This window comes from Phyllostomus hastatus, unplaced genomic scaffold (genome assembly GCF_019186645.2).
Source record: "Phyllostomus hastatus isolate PE091 unplaced genomic scaffold, TTU_PhHast_1.1 phas_contig_5, whole genome shotgun sequence".
In the NCBI taxonomy this organism is placed as follows: Eukaryota; Metazoa; Chordata; class Mammalia; order Chiroptera; family Phyllostomidae; genus Phyllostomus; species Phyllostomus hastatus.
In genome coordinates, this window is record NW_025333897.1 from 2,095,560 (window position 1) to 2,106,732 (window position 11,173).

The 11,173-nt window shown below is 47.1% G+C and overlaps 1 protein-coding gene across 1 annotated transcript; it reads right to left on the reverse strand.

The window, feature by feature from the left end:
- Window positions 1-4: 4 nt before the first annotated feature.
- On the reverse strand, window positions 5-11,083 carry NFKBIB (NFKB inhibitor beta). Its single transcript, XM_045846825.1, has 6 exons — window positions 10,827-11,083; window positions 2,686-2,791; window positions 2,275-2,605; window positions 1,247-1,335; window positions 897-1,157; window positions 5-149 (listed from the first exon to the last, which is right to left on the reverse strand). Exons 1-6 carry the CDS (start codon window positions 11,003-11,005, stop codon window positions 54-56), a joined length of 1,062 nt encoding a protein of 353 aa, XP_045702781.1. The 5' UTR covers window positions 11,006-11,083; the 3' UTR covers window positions 5-53.
- Between the last annotated feature and the right edge of the window lie 90 nt (window positions 11,084-11,173).

Here is an 11,173-nt window from a genome sequence, read left to right on the forward strand (position 1 = left end):
CTGGTTGTCAGAACTGGGATTTTATTACATGGGAAATTCTATTAACAACTGAGTCAGACAGGGTCGTCAGGGAGAGGTTTGGAGGCTTGGGTAGGAGGTATCCGATTTGCGGTCCGGCCGCTGTGGACCACGATGTCGTCATATTCATCCTGCAGGCAGAGCAGGCCAAACAGAAGGGCTCAGGTGGTTGCCACCTTGCCCGCTGCCCAATTTCTCCCACTCACCCAAAAAAATGGGTCTTGTCCTGAAACCCAAGTTTCCCTGCTTGTAGTTCAACTTCCCAGCTCCTGGTCCTCCACCCACCAACTTCAAGGCTGGCTGGGTTCTCCCACGGCTACCGCTGGGGCTCTAGCCCGGCTGCTTCTCCAGTCCTTTAGTGGCCACAGCCACTGAGGTCTCCCTCCCCTGCCCCTTCCCTCTGCCTTTACCCAAATTCCTCAGTCCCTCCATCCAACATCACCCCCTGCCCAAAGTAGCGGCCTGGGTTCTCCAAGGAAACATCCTCACCGCTGGCCAAGGTCTTTCCCTACTACTGCCAGGGTCCAAATCACTGCTGCCCAAGGTCATCTTCCCACAGCCTGAGCACTGCCCATGCTGCTACTTGCTCACTGCTGCCTACTCATCGGTCACCACAGCCGAGGTCTTTTCTCTCCCTCTGCCTGAGCTGCCCTCTGCCATTGCTTTAACTTCTCAACAACCACAACCCGAGTCCTTGCCACCCCCCACAACCGCCCCCCCACTGTCCGGCTCACTGGGCACTGCTGGCCTGAGTTCTCTAATCACAGCAGCCCAAGCTGCCTCAGCGTGTTGCCTGATTTCCCCTACTGAGGACATTCCACCTGACCGTCTACCCTGAGCCCCCCCGCTGGGCTGCCCAGCCTCTCCTCCTGACTCACGGCCTCATCCCTGCTGTCGCTGTCACTACTGCTGCTGCAGGGGCCAGGCTTGTCATCCTCATCCTCAGGTTCAGGGGCACCGTGCGCACGCAGGAGGCGGGCGAGGATGGGGTTGGGCCGGAGCATGGCGCTGCCCAGTGGGGTGCGGCCACCATACATGCGGGCAGCAGGGTCAGCGCCTGCCTTCAAAAGAAGCTCCAGCACATCGGCTGCTTGGGCCTCCACTGCCAAGTGCAGGGGGCTCCGGCCGCAGGTGGGCTCCTGTGGGGTAGAGCAGAGAGGTCATAGGAAGCCCTGTCCCACCCTGGGGACAGCCCCATCCTGCCACCCTTCTCCCTGGGGAGGCTCACCGGTTTGTTGAGGTCAGCTCCGGCCTCCCGGAGCAGTCGGACCATCTCTGCATCTTTGTGGATGATGGCCACATGGAGTGGGGTGTGGCCTGGGGACAGAGCGACTGATGTCAGATGAGGAGGGTGAGGGGCCTGGGTACCCAACGCCATGATCCTGGGAGAGGGCTTTGTGGCCTGAGGGTGACCAAGCTTAGGGTCTGGCTCCTGAATTGCTGGGTATGTCACAGAGCCACCTGCACTGTAAATGCCTAAGTCTCAGTGGACTGACAGTGGCTGGCGGTGCCAGTGCCTTGGCTGTGCAGTGTCTGGGGCCCAACGACTGAAAAGCCTGTGGCTATAGACGGAAGGCCTGGATCTTGGGGCCAGGAGCCGTGAGTCTCTGGTCTTACTTCACAAAGAACCTGGAACCCAAATTCCTGGGTCCTGAGTGGTTGAAGGGCCTGTAAGTTTGGAGGCCTGGGGTAGGCCCTAAACACAGACTGGGTATTAAATGACCTCAGGCTCCTTGTGAAGGGGCCTGGTCCCAGGTGGCTGGACTTGCAGATGGGAGAGCTGAGACCCAGGCACCAGGGCCCTGGGTAGACAGTCTTTCATCCCATGAGGACTGGCTGCAGATGGCTGTCCCTGAACTCCAGTGTCAATCTCTGGGAACCTGGGCTGCCAGAATTTCAGAGGGCCTGGGCCTACAGTTCCATCATCCTGGGTGGGCTAGGACCCATGGCTGAGGGTAGGGGGGTGTCCAGGGTGAGTTGTGCCTTCCGGCTATGGAGACTGGGCCCAACACCTGGATTTGGCCTAGTAGCTCTGCCCTGTGGGTTACAAGTGACCTGGAGGCTTCAGGTGGGGGTCCTGGGTCCCATGTGGCCAATTCTCAATAATCTGGGTCCTCAGCAGGCCTCTTTGGTCCCAATGCCTGGGTCCCTGAAGCCTCAGTCTTATTTCCCAGGGCACTGGATGTTGAGTCAGGAGAGCTGAGCCCAGAGCCGGGTGCTGTCACCTGGCCCTTCTCAGTGACTGTGAACGCTCACCGTGGTAGTTTTCAGCCTCCAGCTGCAGCTTCCAGTCCTCATTCTTATCCTTTTCCTTCTCCAAGTCGGATTCGGGGTATGAGGCAACAGAGGTGCGGCTGGTGTCAGGGCTGTGGTCCAGGCCCTGAGTGAGGTAGGTGCTGGGGGCTTCCCTGGGGCGCTGGGGGCGGGGCTGGAGCAGCACTCGAGCACAGGCGTGTGCCCCCACACGGCAGGCCAGGTGCAGAGCTGTATGGCCCCCACGCTCTGCCACGTGCAATCCGGAGCCTGCCATGTACAACTTCTCCACTGTGGATGCCTCCCCCAGGATGGCTGCCAGGTGCAGGGCTGTCTGCAGGAGCAGAGTGCAGAGGTTAGGAGTCGCACTGAGAATCCTGGCCCCAAGCTTTGCACTGTCCTCCAGTGGCTCACCTGGCCCAGGTCATTCTGCAGGTCCAGGTACTCAGTGCCAGCCACATAGCCCAGGAGGAAATCCAGGAAGGGCTCATGCTGATGAATCACAGCCAAGTGCAGGGCCCTGAGAACAAGGACAGGCATCAGAAGACAGAGGTCAAGTACTCTCACATTTACTCATTCAGTACACACAGAGCACCCACTGTGTGCTAGCCATTGTGACCGCAACTCTGGAACCAGCTGTCAGGAATCTCAGAGGGTCAGGTAAGAGTTAACTCAGAAAATGTGTTTAATCAATGTTTATTAAGTAGGACTTCTACCTCCCCTCAAACATGGACCAGATTTCCCTCCTATCTGAATCAGCCAACAAATCAAACAAAACATAGTATACAAAAAACAGCTTCTTTCTTTTTTTTTTTAAGATTTTATTTATTTTTAGAGACGGGAAGGGAGGGAAAGAGAGAGAGAAACATCAATGTGTGGTTGCCTCTCGTGTGGCCCCCACTGGGGACCTGGCCCGCAACTCAGGCATGTGCCCTGACTGGGAATCGAACCTATGACCCTTTCGTTCTCAGTCCACACTCAATCCACTGAGCTATGCCAGCCAGGGCCCTTTCTTTCTTTTTTTGTATGAAACAACAGTTTTCAAGATATTAGACGTCATGTAATGAATGATAGGGAGAGACAGGAAATAAACAAGGTGAACCCTTCAACTAACTACCACAGCTTACTGTTTTGAGAGTTTCCATGCCACAGTGCAGGGAGGCTCTGGGTGAGGAGATGGAGCTGAGTTTGGAGGGAGCCAGGTAGCCAAGGTCAGAGGATAGAGAACCCGAAAGGAGGGATGTACAGAGAGAGACCCGGACGTCTGCAGAGGGGCCTCTCCTGTATTTAGGAGGATACTGATCAGGGCCTGGGTGTGAGGAAACTACCCAGGTGTGGGGAAGTATCATCCAAAAGCACCAGAGAAACACGCCCATTGCTCACCTGAGACTGGGAATGGCAGCTGTCCCCACCAGCCAGACTAGGAAAACCCCATCCTTCACAGGACACTGAGTAGAACAGTCCAGAAAGTCTTACCTCAGTAGTGGGGAACAATGAGCACTAGAGGGAACACTGTTCAGGATGCACTTAACAAGTCATAAAAGCAAAATCAAACTACTTACAAGTTATTTAGCTGAAACCCAGAACAATACTCCAGAATATTTACAGGAACACAAACTAACCAGCCTAACAAGGTAAATTCCACAATGTCTGACATTGAATCAAAGATGATCAGGCATGCAAAGAGGCAGGAGTACATGATCCGTAATCAGAATTATCGATTGACTGAAGTTGACCTAGAAGTGATCCGGATGTTAGAATTAGCAAACAAGAATATTAAAACAGTTCATTAACTCTATCTCGCACATTCCAAAAGTTAAGACATGGATGATAAAAGAAAAAGACTCCAGCCTTTGCCGGGTGGCTCAGTTGGTTGGAGTGTCATCCTGTGCACCAAAGGTTGTGGGTTTGATCCCTGGCTGAAGAATGCAAAGAAGATAACAGACCAATGTTTCTCTCTCTCTCTCTTTCTCTCTCTCTCTCTCTCCCCTCCTACTCCCTTTTTCCCTTTCTAAAATGAATAAAAACACTTCCAGTCAACATGGCACATAGGTAAACACGGCTCATCTCCTCGCACAACCACATCAAAATTACAACTAACATATAGAACAATCATCACTTAGAACCATCAGAAATCAAGTTGAATGGAAGTCTGACAACTGCGGAATTAAAGAAACCACAGCCATCCAGACTGGTACGAGGGGTGCAGATGTGGAATGGGCTGGTCCCACATCCACGTGTGGTGGATAAAAATTCAGGAGGAATATCTTGGGAGCGAGGAGTCCCAGCCCCACACCATGCCCCTCAGCCCAGAATTCCAATGCCAAGAAGATAAGCCCCTATAATTTCTCGCTGCAAAAACCAGTGGGGACTGAGTAGGTAGAAGAAACTTCTGGAGTCCCAAGCAGTTCTTCTTAAAGACACCACACACAGATTTAATCAGACTCACTCCTTCTGAGCACCAGCACTGGGGTAGCAGCCTGAAAGGCACCATGGCATACAGGGAGAAAGTGAAGAGTCTGGCATCAAAGCGAGAGGTGGGGGAGATCCTTCTGCCAGACAGAAAGGTGGGCAGAGGCCATTGTCCCTTTTCTGAACCCTCCCTCTACAAAGCCAGACAGCTGGCAGCCAGGTGCCATATCTGAGACTCCATCAACCTGGCTAACACTGTTTGCCCTGCCCTGGGGATCCCCAGAGACTTTGTCCCACCAAACTTACAGACCACTCCCACCCCAAGGTGCTTTTCTATATGAATGGCTAGTCTTGGATCATACTTCACAACTTCTTAAATCCTTTCAAACAAGCAACAGCCAACTTCAGTGAGTCCTTAACCCCCCATACTTCTTGCTAAGGGGCCCTAGGCCCAGCGCTAGTAGCAAACAGCCTAAATTCACAGCTTGGCTTCACCTGGGAATCTCCAAGCCCAGCCCAAGTAGCAGCCATCTCAGATTGTTTTACAGCTCATGCAGGGTGGCCCCAGGCAAAACATAGCAGGGGCTGACCTTCTCCTGCACCACCCGGGAAACCCCAGGGCCTGCGCGCCCTACAGCTGTAGTTGTAGTAAACAACCTCAGACAACGTCAGAACACCACGACCCTGCCCTGCACAGCTGCTTATCCATGGAGAGTAAAGGTTTGTGCTCAGTGGTCACAGCCAACCCTCGCAGCTGACTGGCCCGGGTAAATCCCTCTCATTGCCCTGCCAACAGTAATCAAGGTTCAACTACAGGAGGAAAGTATACTCAGCCCACACAAATGGTGCACCTCAAGTACCTACCTTGGGTGATGGAGAGGCTGTGTCACTGGATCCTACAGGACATCTATTATACCAGGACACACTACCAAGACAGGGAGTCATAGCAGCTTTACCTAATACATGGAAACAAATACCTGGAGGCTGCCAAAATGAGGAGAGAAACGTGGAAGAACAAATGAAAGAACAGATCAAAACTCCAGAACAAGAACTAAACAAAATGGAGATAAGCAATCTATCAGATGCAGAGCTCAAAACAGTGGTTATAAGGATGCTCAAGGAATTTAGTGAGGACCTCAACAGCATAAAAAAGACCCAGTCAGAAATGAAGGATACACTAATTAAAATAAAAAACAATTTACAGGGAATCAATAGTAGAGTGAATGAAGCCCAGAATCAAATCAATGATTTGGAACATACAGAAGCAAAAAACCACCAAACAGAACAAGAAGAAAAAGATACCCCCCAAAATGAGAATAGTGTAAGCAGGCTCTGGGACAGCTTCAAGAGGTCCAACATTCGCATCATAGGGAGGCCAGAAGGAGAAGGGAAAGAGCAAGAAATTAGTCACCTATTTGAAGAAGGAATGAAAGAAAACTTCCCTAAGTTGGTGAAGGAAATAGACATGCAAGTCCAGGAAGCATACAATGTCCCAAACGAGATGGATGCAAAGAGGCTCACTCCAAGACACATCATAATTAAAATGCCAAAGGTTAAAGATAAAGAGAGAATCTTAAAAGCAGCAAGAGAAAAGCAGTTAGTTATGTACAGCAGAACTCCCATAAAACTGTCAGCTGATTTCTCAAAAGAAAGCACAGGCTAGAAGGGACTGGCAAGAAATATTCAAAGTCATGAAAAGCAGGGACTTACAGCCAACATTACTCTGCTCAGCAAAGATATCATTTACAATCAAAAGATAAATAAAGTGTTTCCCAGACTAGAAAACACTAAAGGAGTTCATCATCACCAAACCATTATTACATGAAATGTTAAAAGGATTTATTTAAGAAAAAGATCAAAACTATGACCAATAAGATGGCAAAAAATACATACCTATCAACAACTGAATCTAAAAAATAAACTTAGCAAACAAGAAGAACAGAGAGAATTATTGATACAGAAGCATTTTGGTGGTTTCTAAAACGGAGGGGGATTTGGGGAAATGGGTGAAGAAGTGAGGGGATTAAGAAGTACAAATAGGTAGGTACAGAATAGCCATGGGGATGTGAAGTACATTACAGTATGGGAAATGGAGTAGCCAAAGAACTTATACGAGACCCATGGACATGAACAATGGTGGGGGGACTACCTGAGAGAGTGGGTGATGCTGGGTGGAGGGGGGCAAAGTGGGAAAAATCAGGACAACTGTAATAGCATAATCAATAAAATATCATTAAAAATAAGATAAAATCAATAAAACATTCTCAGATGAGGATAAAAACAAAAAAATTTTAATTTTAAAAAGAAAGAAAAAGACTCAAATAGAACTAGAGATAAAAACTACAGCATCCGATGAAAAACAAACTGGATGGGATTAACAGCAAATTACACACTGCAGAAGGGAGACTCACATATTGGAAGACTTCACAACAGAAACGTTCCAGAAGGAAACACAAAGAGCATATTAAAAAATGGCCCTGGCTGGTGTGGCTCAGTGGAGTGAGCACAGGCCTGTGAACCAAAGGGTTGCCAGTTCAATTCCCAGTCAGGGCACGTGCCTGGGCTTCAGGCCAGGTCCCCAGTAGAAGGCGCTTGAGAGGCAACCACACATCAATGTTTCTCCCCCTCTCTTTCTCCCTCCCTTCCCTTTACTCTAAAAAGAAATAAATAAAATCTTTAAAAAAAAAAATGGAACATCAGTGAGCTGTGGGACAATGTCCCTAATGGGGGAGACAGATTTAGTATCTCCAAACTTGCTGAAAACTCTACATTCACAGAGTCAAGAAAGTGAGTGACTGCCAAGAACAAGAAAAATGAAGTAAACTACACCAAGATCCATCATTAAAAAATCTGCTCAAAACCAATGATTAGACCAAAATCTTGAAAGGAGCCAGAGAAAAGATACATTAAATATAGAGGACTAGAAATAAGAATGACAGCAGATTTCACGTAGGGAACAATGCAAGAAACCCACAATGGAGCAACACCTTCAATGTGCTCAAAGACAGTAACTGTCCAACCAGAATTCTTTGATCCAGGAAAAATAGCTTTCAAAAATTAATACAAAATACAGCTGTTTTCAGATACACAAAAGCTGAACGAACTCATCCCCAGCCAACCCACACCACAAGAAATGTCAGAGGAAGCTGCAAGGAAAAGGAAAATGGATCTATACAAAGGCTAAGGAATGCTGAAAACAGTAATGCTGGGGATCAACGGATAAGTTCTTTTATTATGTAAACCTCTTTCTAAGATAATTTTTTAATATAATTGACTGACTAAGCAAAAATAATAACAATGGATGGTGGGGTTTATAACACCTGTGGAAGTAAACTGTACGAGCACAACAGCATAAAGGCCAGGAGGGGCCGAATGGAAATACACTGCCTAAGGTTCTTTCACTCCTCGGGAACTGGCATCCTATCACTCCAAGGTCAAGTCTGTATACTAAAAGCTCTCAAGCAGGGATCCACAAACATTTTCTATAAAGGGCCAGATAAATATTTCAGGCTTTGGGGGCCACGTGGTCTCTTTTACCTACTCTGCTCTGCTGTGGTGAAGCCAAAGCAGCCAGTGGCAATACAGAAAGGGATGCGTGGGGCTGTATTCCCACAGAACTTGATTTATAGAGCCTGAAATTGGAATTTCATATGATTTTCACTGATGACAAAATATTGTTCTTTTTATTTTTTTTTTATCTATTTAAAAATGTAAAACCCATTCTTAGCTCACTGCCACACAAAAGCAGCTGGCTGGCTGGATTCTTCCTGGAGTCCAGAATCTGCCAGCCCCATCTTTCAGAGCAGCCACTAAAATAAAAAAAAAACAAAGAGTTAAAGCTAATAAGCCAACAAAGAAATACAATGGAACAAAATGTACTAGCTCCAAAAGAAGGAAGATAAAGAGGAGCCGAGAAACAAAGAAGAGATAAGTATAAAACCAACAGCAATATAATAAACATAACCACATCAATAATTAAATGTAAATGGTCTAAACACTCTAATTACAAAGCAGACGTCGCAGTGACTAAAAAAGCAAAACCCAAATATATGCTGCCTATAAAGAACTCTTTAAATATAAATATTTTAAAATAGGTTAAAAATAAAAGGGTGGAAAGCAGTGTGTCACGCTCACACTAGTCAGCCAAGAGAAAGCAGGACTCGAGTATTTTAATATCAGAGTAGATCTCAGAGCAAGGAATATCACCAAGGATAAAGGTTATTTCATGATGAGAAAGAGATCAATGAAGCAAGAGACATAATTATAAACATCTGTGTCCCTAATAACAGAGTGTCCAATTACACAAAGCAAAATCTGATAGAACTACAAGGAGAAATAGACAAATCCACAATTCTTATTGGAGATTTCCATACATCACTCAACAATGGACAGGACAAGTAGACAGAAATCATCAGCAAGGACATAGTGGAATGGAACACTGTACCCAACAACAGCAGAATACATATTCTTCTCAAGCGCACACAGTATTCTGGACCATACAACAAGTCTTCATAAGTTTAAAAGGATTCTAATCATACAAAGTATGTTCTCAGTCCACAATGGAACCAAATTAAAAATCAATAAAAGAAAGGCATCTGGAAAGTCTTCCAAATGTCTGGAGACTACATAGCATACTTCTAAATAATCCACCAACCAAAGAAGATATCAAAAGAGAAATGATAAAGTATAGTGAATTAAATAAAAGTCAAAACAGAACATATCAGAATTTGTGAGATACCTCTGAAGCTGTGCTTGAGGAAATTTATAGCACCCAATACCTGTAACAGAGAAGGAAGGTCTCCATGACCTCACTTTCTACCTCAAATACCGGAAAAAGAAAAACAAATTAAGCCCAAAGTAAGCAGAAGAAAGGAAATAATGAAAATCACAACACAGATCAATAAAATAGCCAAAAAAAGAGAGAGAAAAATTAACGAAACCAATTTGGTTCTTTGAGACCAATGTTTATTGAGTGCCACCTACGGGCCAGGCCCTGTGCAGTCACTGGGGATACAGCAGAAAGCACAGCACACAAAAACCCCAGGTGCCGTCCCTCACTTGGGCCTTTCCAAGGTTGCTCTTTCCACCCTCCTACCCAGAATGCTCTCCCCGAATAATCTACTTGTCTCATTTTCCTTCTTGATTTTTCTCCAAAGAAGTACCCTCTGGCACAACATTTTTCTGTCTTTTTTATTTTTGCCATTTCTCTGTCTTATTTTGTGTCTTTCTTTCCTTTTTTTTTCTTCCTTTCTTTTTTCAATCCCTTCCTCCCTTCCTGTCTTTCTGCCTATATACCCTCCTCCCTCAAATGTATACTCCAACGGTCTTAAGTTTTTTCTGTTTTCTTCACTGCCTTATCACCAGCACCTAAGACAGCGGCTAAAACGTGGTAGTGTTTGATAAACATTTGCTTGCTTAACAGATGAATCCCTGCTATCATGGAGCTTACAAATTTTCTCTTTGAATGTGGGATGTGAAGATCAGTGCTCAGAAGGTGGGGCCTTAGAGCCAAAGTCCAAGTGTCAATTTTGGAAATCAAGGTCTAATGCTCATAAATCAGGAGCGAAAGATCAAAGACCATACATATTTTTGGAGGTCAGAGGTCAGGAGGTGCCTGTGTGAGCTGCAGCTTTAATAAAAATCTTAGGACTGGGGTCAGGAAGGTCAAATCGAGTTTTAAGATCAATGGAAGAGTATGTGGAACTCTGAGAACAAGAAGGGAGGTCAGAAATTATTAGATGAGGATCAAAGTCGGGTAGGAAATTGGTTTTATTAAAGGTTCAGAGCCCTGGCTGGTGTGGCTCAGTGGATTAAGCGTCGGCCTGCGAACAAAAGGATCACCGGTTCAGTTCCCAGCCTAGGGCACATGCTGGGTTGCTTGCTGGCCAGGTCCCCAGTACGGGGCAACCACACATTGATATTTCTCTCCCTTATTTCTCTCCCCCTTTTTCTCCCCTTTCTCCCTCCCTTTCCCTCTCTCTAAAAAATAAATAAATAAAATCTTCAAAAAAGAAAAAGTCAGGTCAGGAAGTCAAGCATCAGATTAAGGAGTGACAGATTGGGAAACCGGGATCAGAGACTAACAGGAAATCAGATATAGTATCCTAGGGCCCAGTTTGGCAGCCTAAGTTTCTTTCACTCACGTGTCCCCATCCTCAGTGACGTAGCTGAAGACAAGGTGAGCCCAAGACAGCCCCGGATCCAGTTCCGAGCCCAGTCCCGGTCCTCCAGGAGCCGCTGCATCTGGACCCAGAGAGCCCAGGCCACTGTCGCACCATTCGTCGGCATCCACAGCTTTCCCCAAGCAAGCGACCCCAGCCATGGCCCCTGAAGCCTCAGGGGGCCCTGAACGGCCGCCCGCCCGCCTTTCGCTGGGCTGTACCTGAAGCTCTGGAGCTTCCGCCTTGCGGGAAATTCCCCAACACGCCCCCCTAATCCATCCAATCAGAGTAGGTTAAATCGCTCACGTTTCGCCCCCGTAGTACACCAT

What these genes read in the sequence shown, in the direction of transcription:
- NFKBIB (XM_045846825.1), bottom strand. Translation starts at nt 11,005, where the DNA reads ATGGCTGGGGTCGCTTGCTTGGGGAAAGCTGTGGATGCCGACGAATGG. An exon ending in GAGCTGACCTCAACAAACCG is followed by an intron (nt 1,158 to 1,246) that starts GTGAGCCTCCCC and finishes TCTACCCCACAG; the next exon opens with GAGCCCACCTGCGGCCGGAG. An exon ending in GCGACAGCAGGGATGAGGCC is followed by an intron (nt 150 to 896) that starts GTGAGTCAGGAG and finishes CTCTGCCTGCAG; the next exon opens with GATGAATATGACGACATCGT.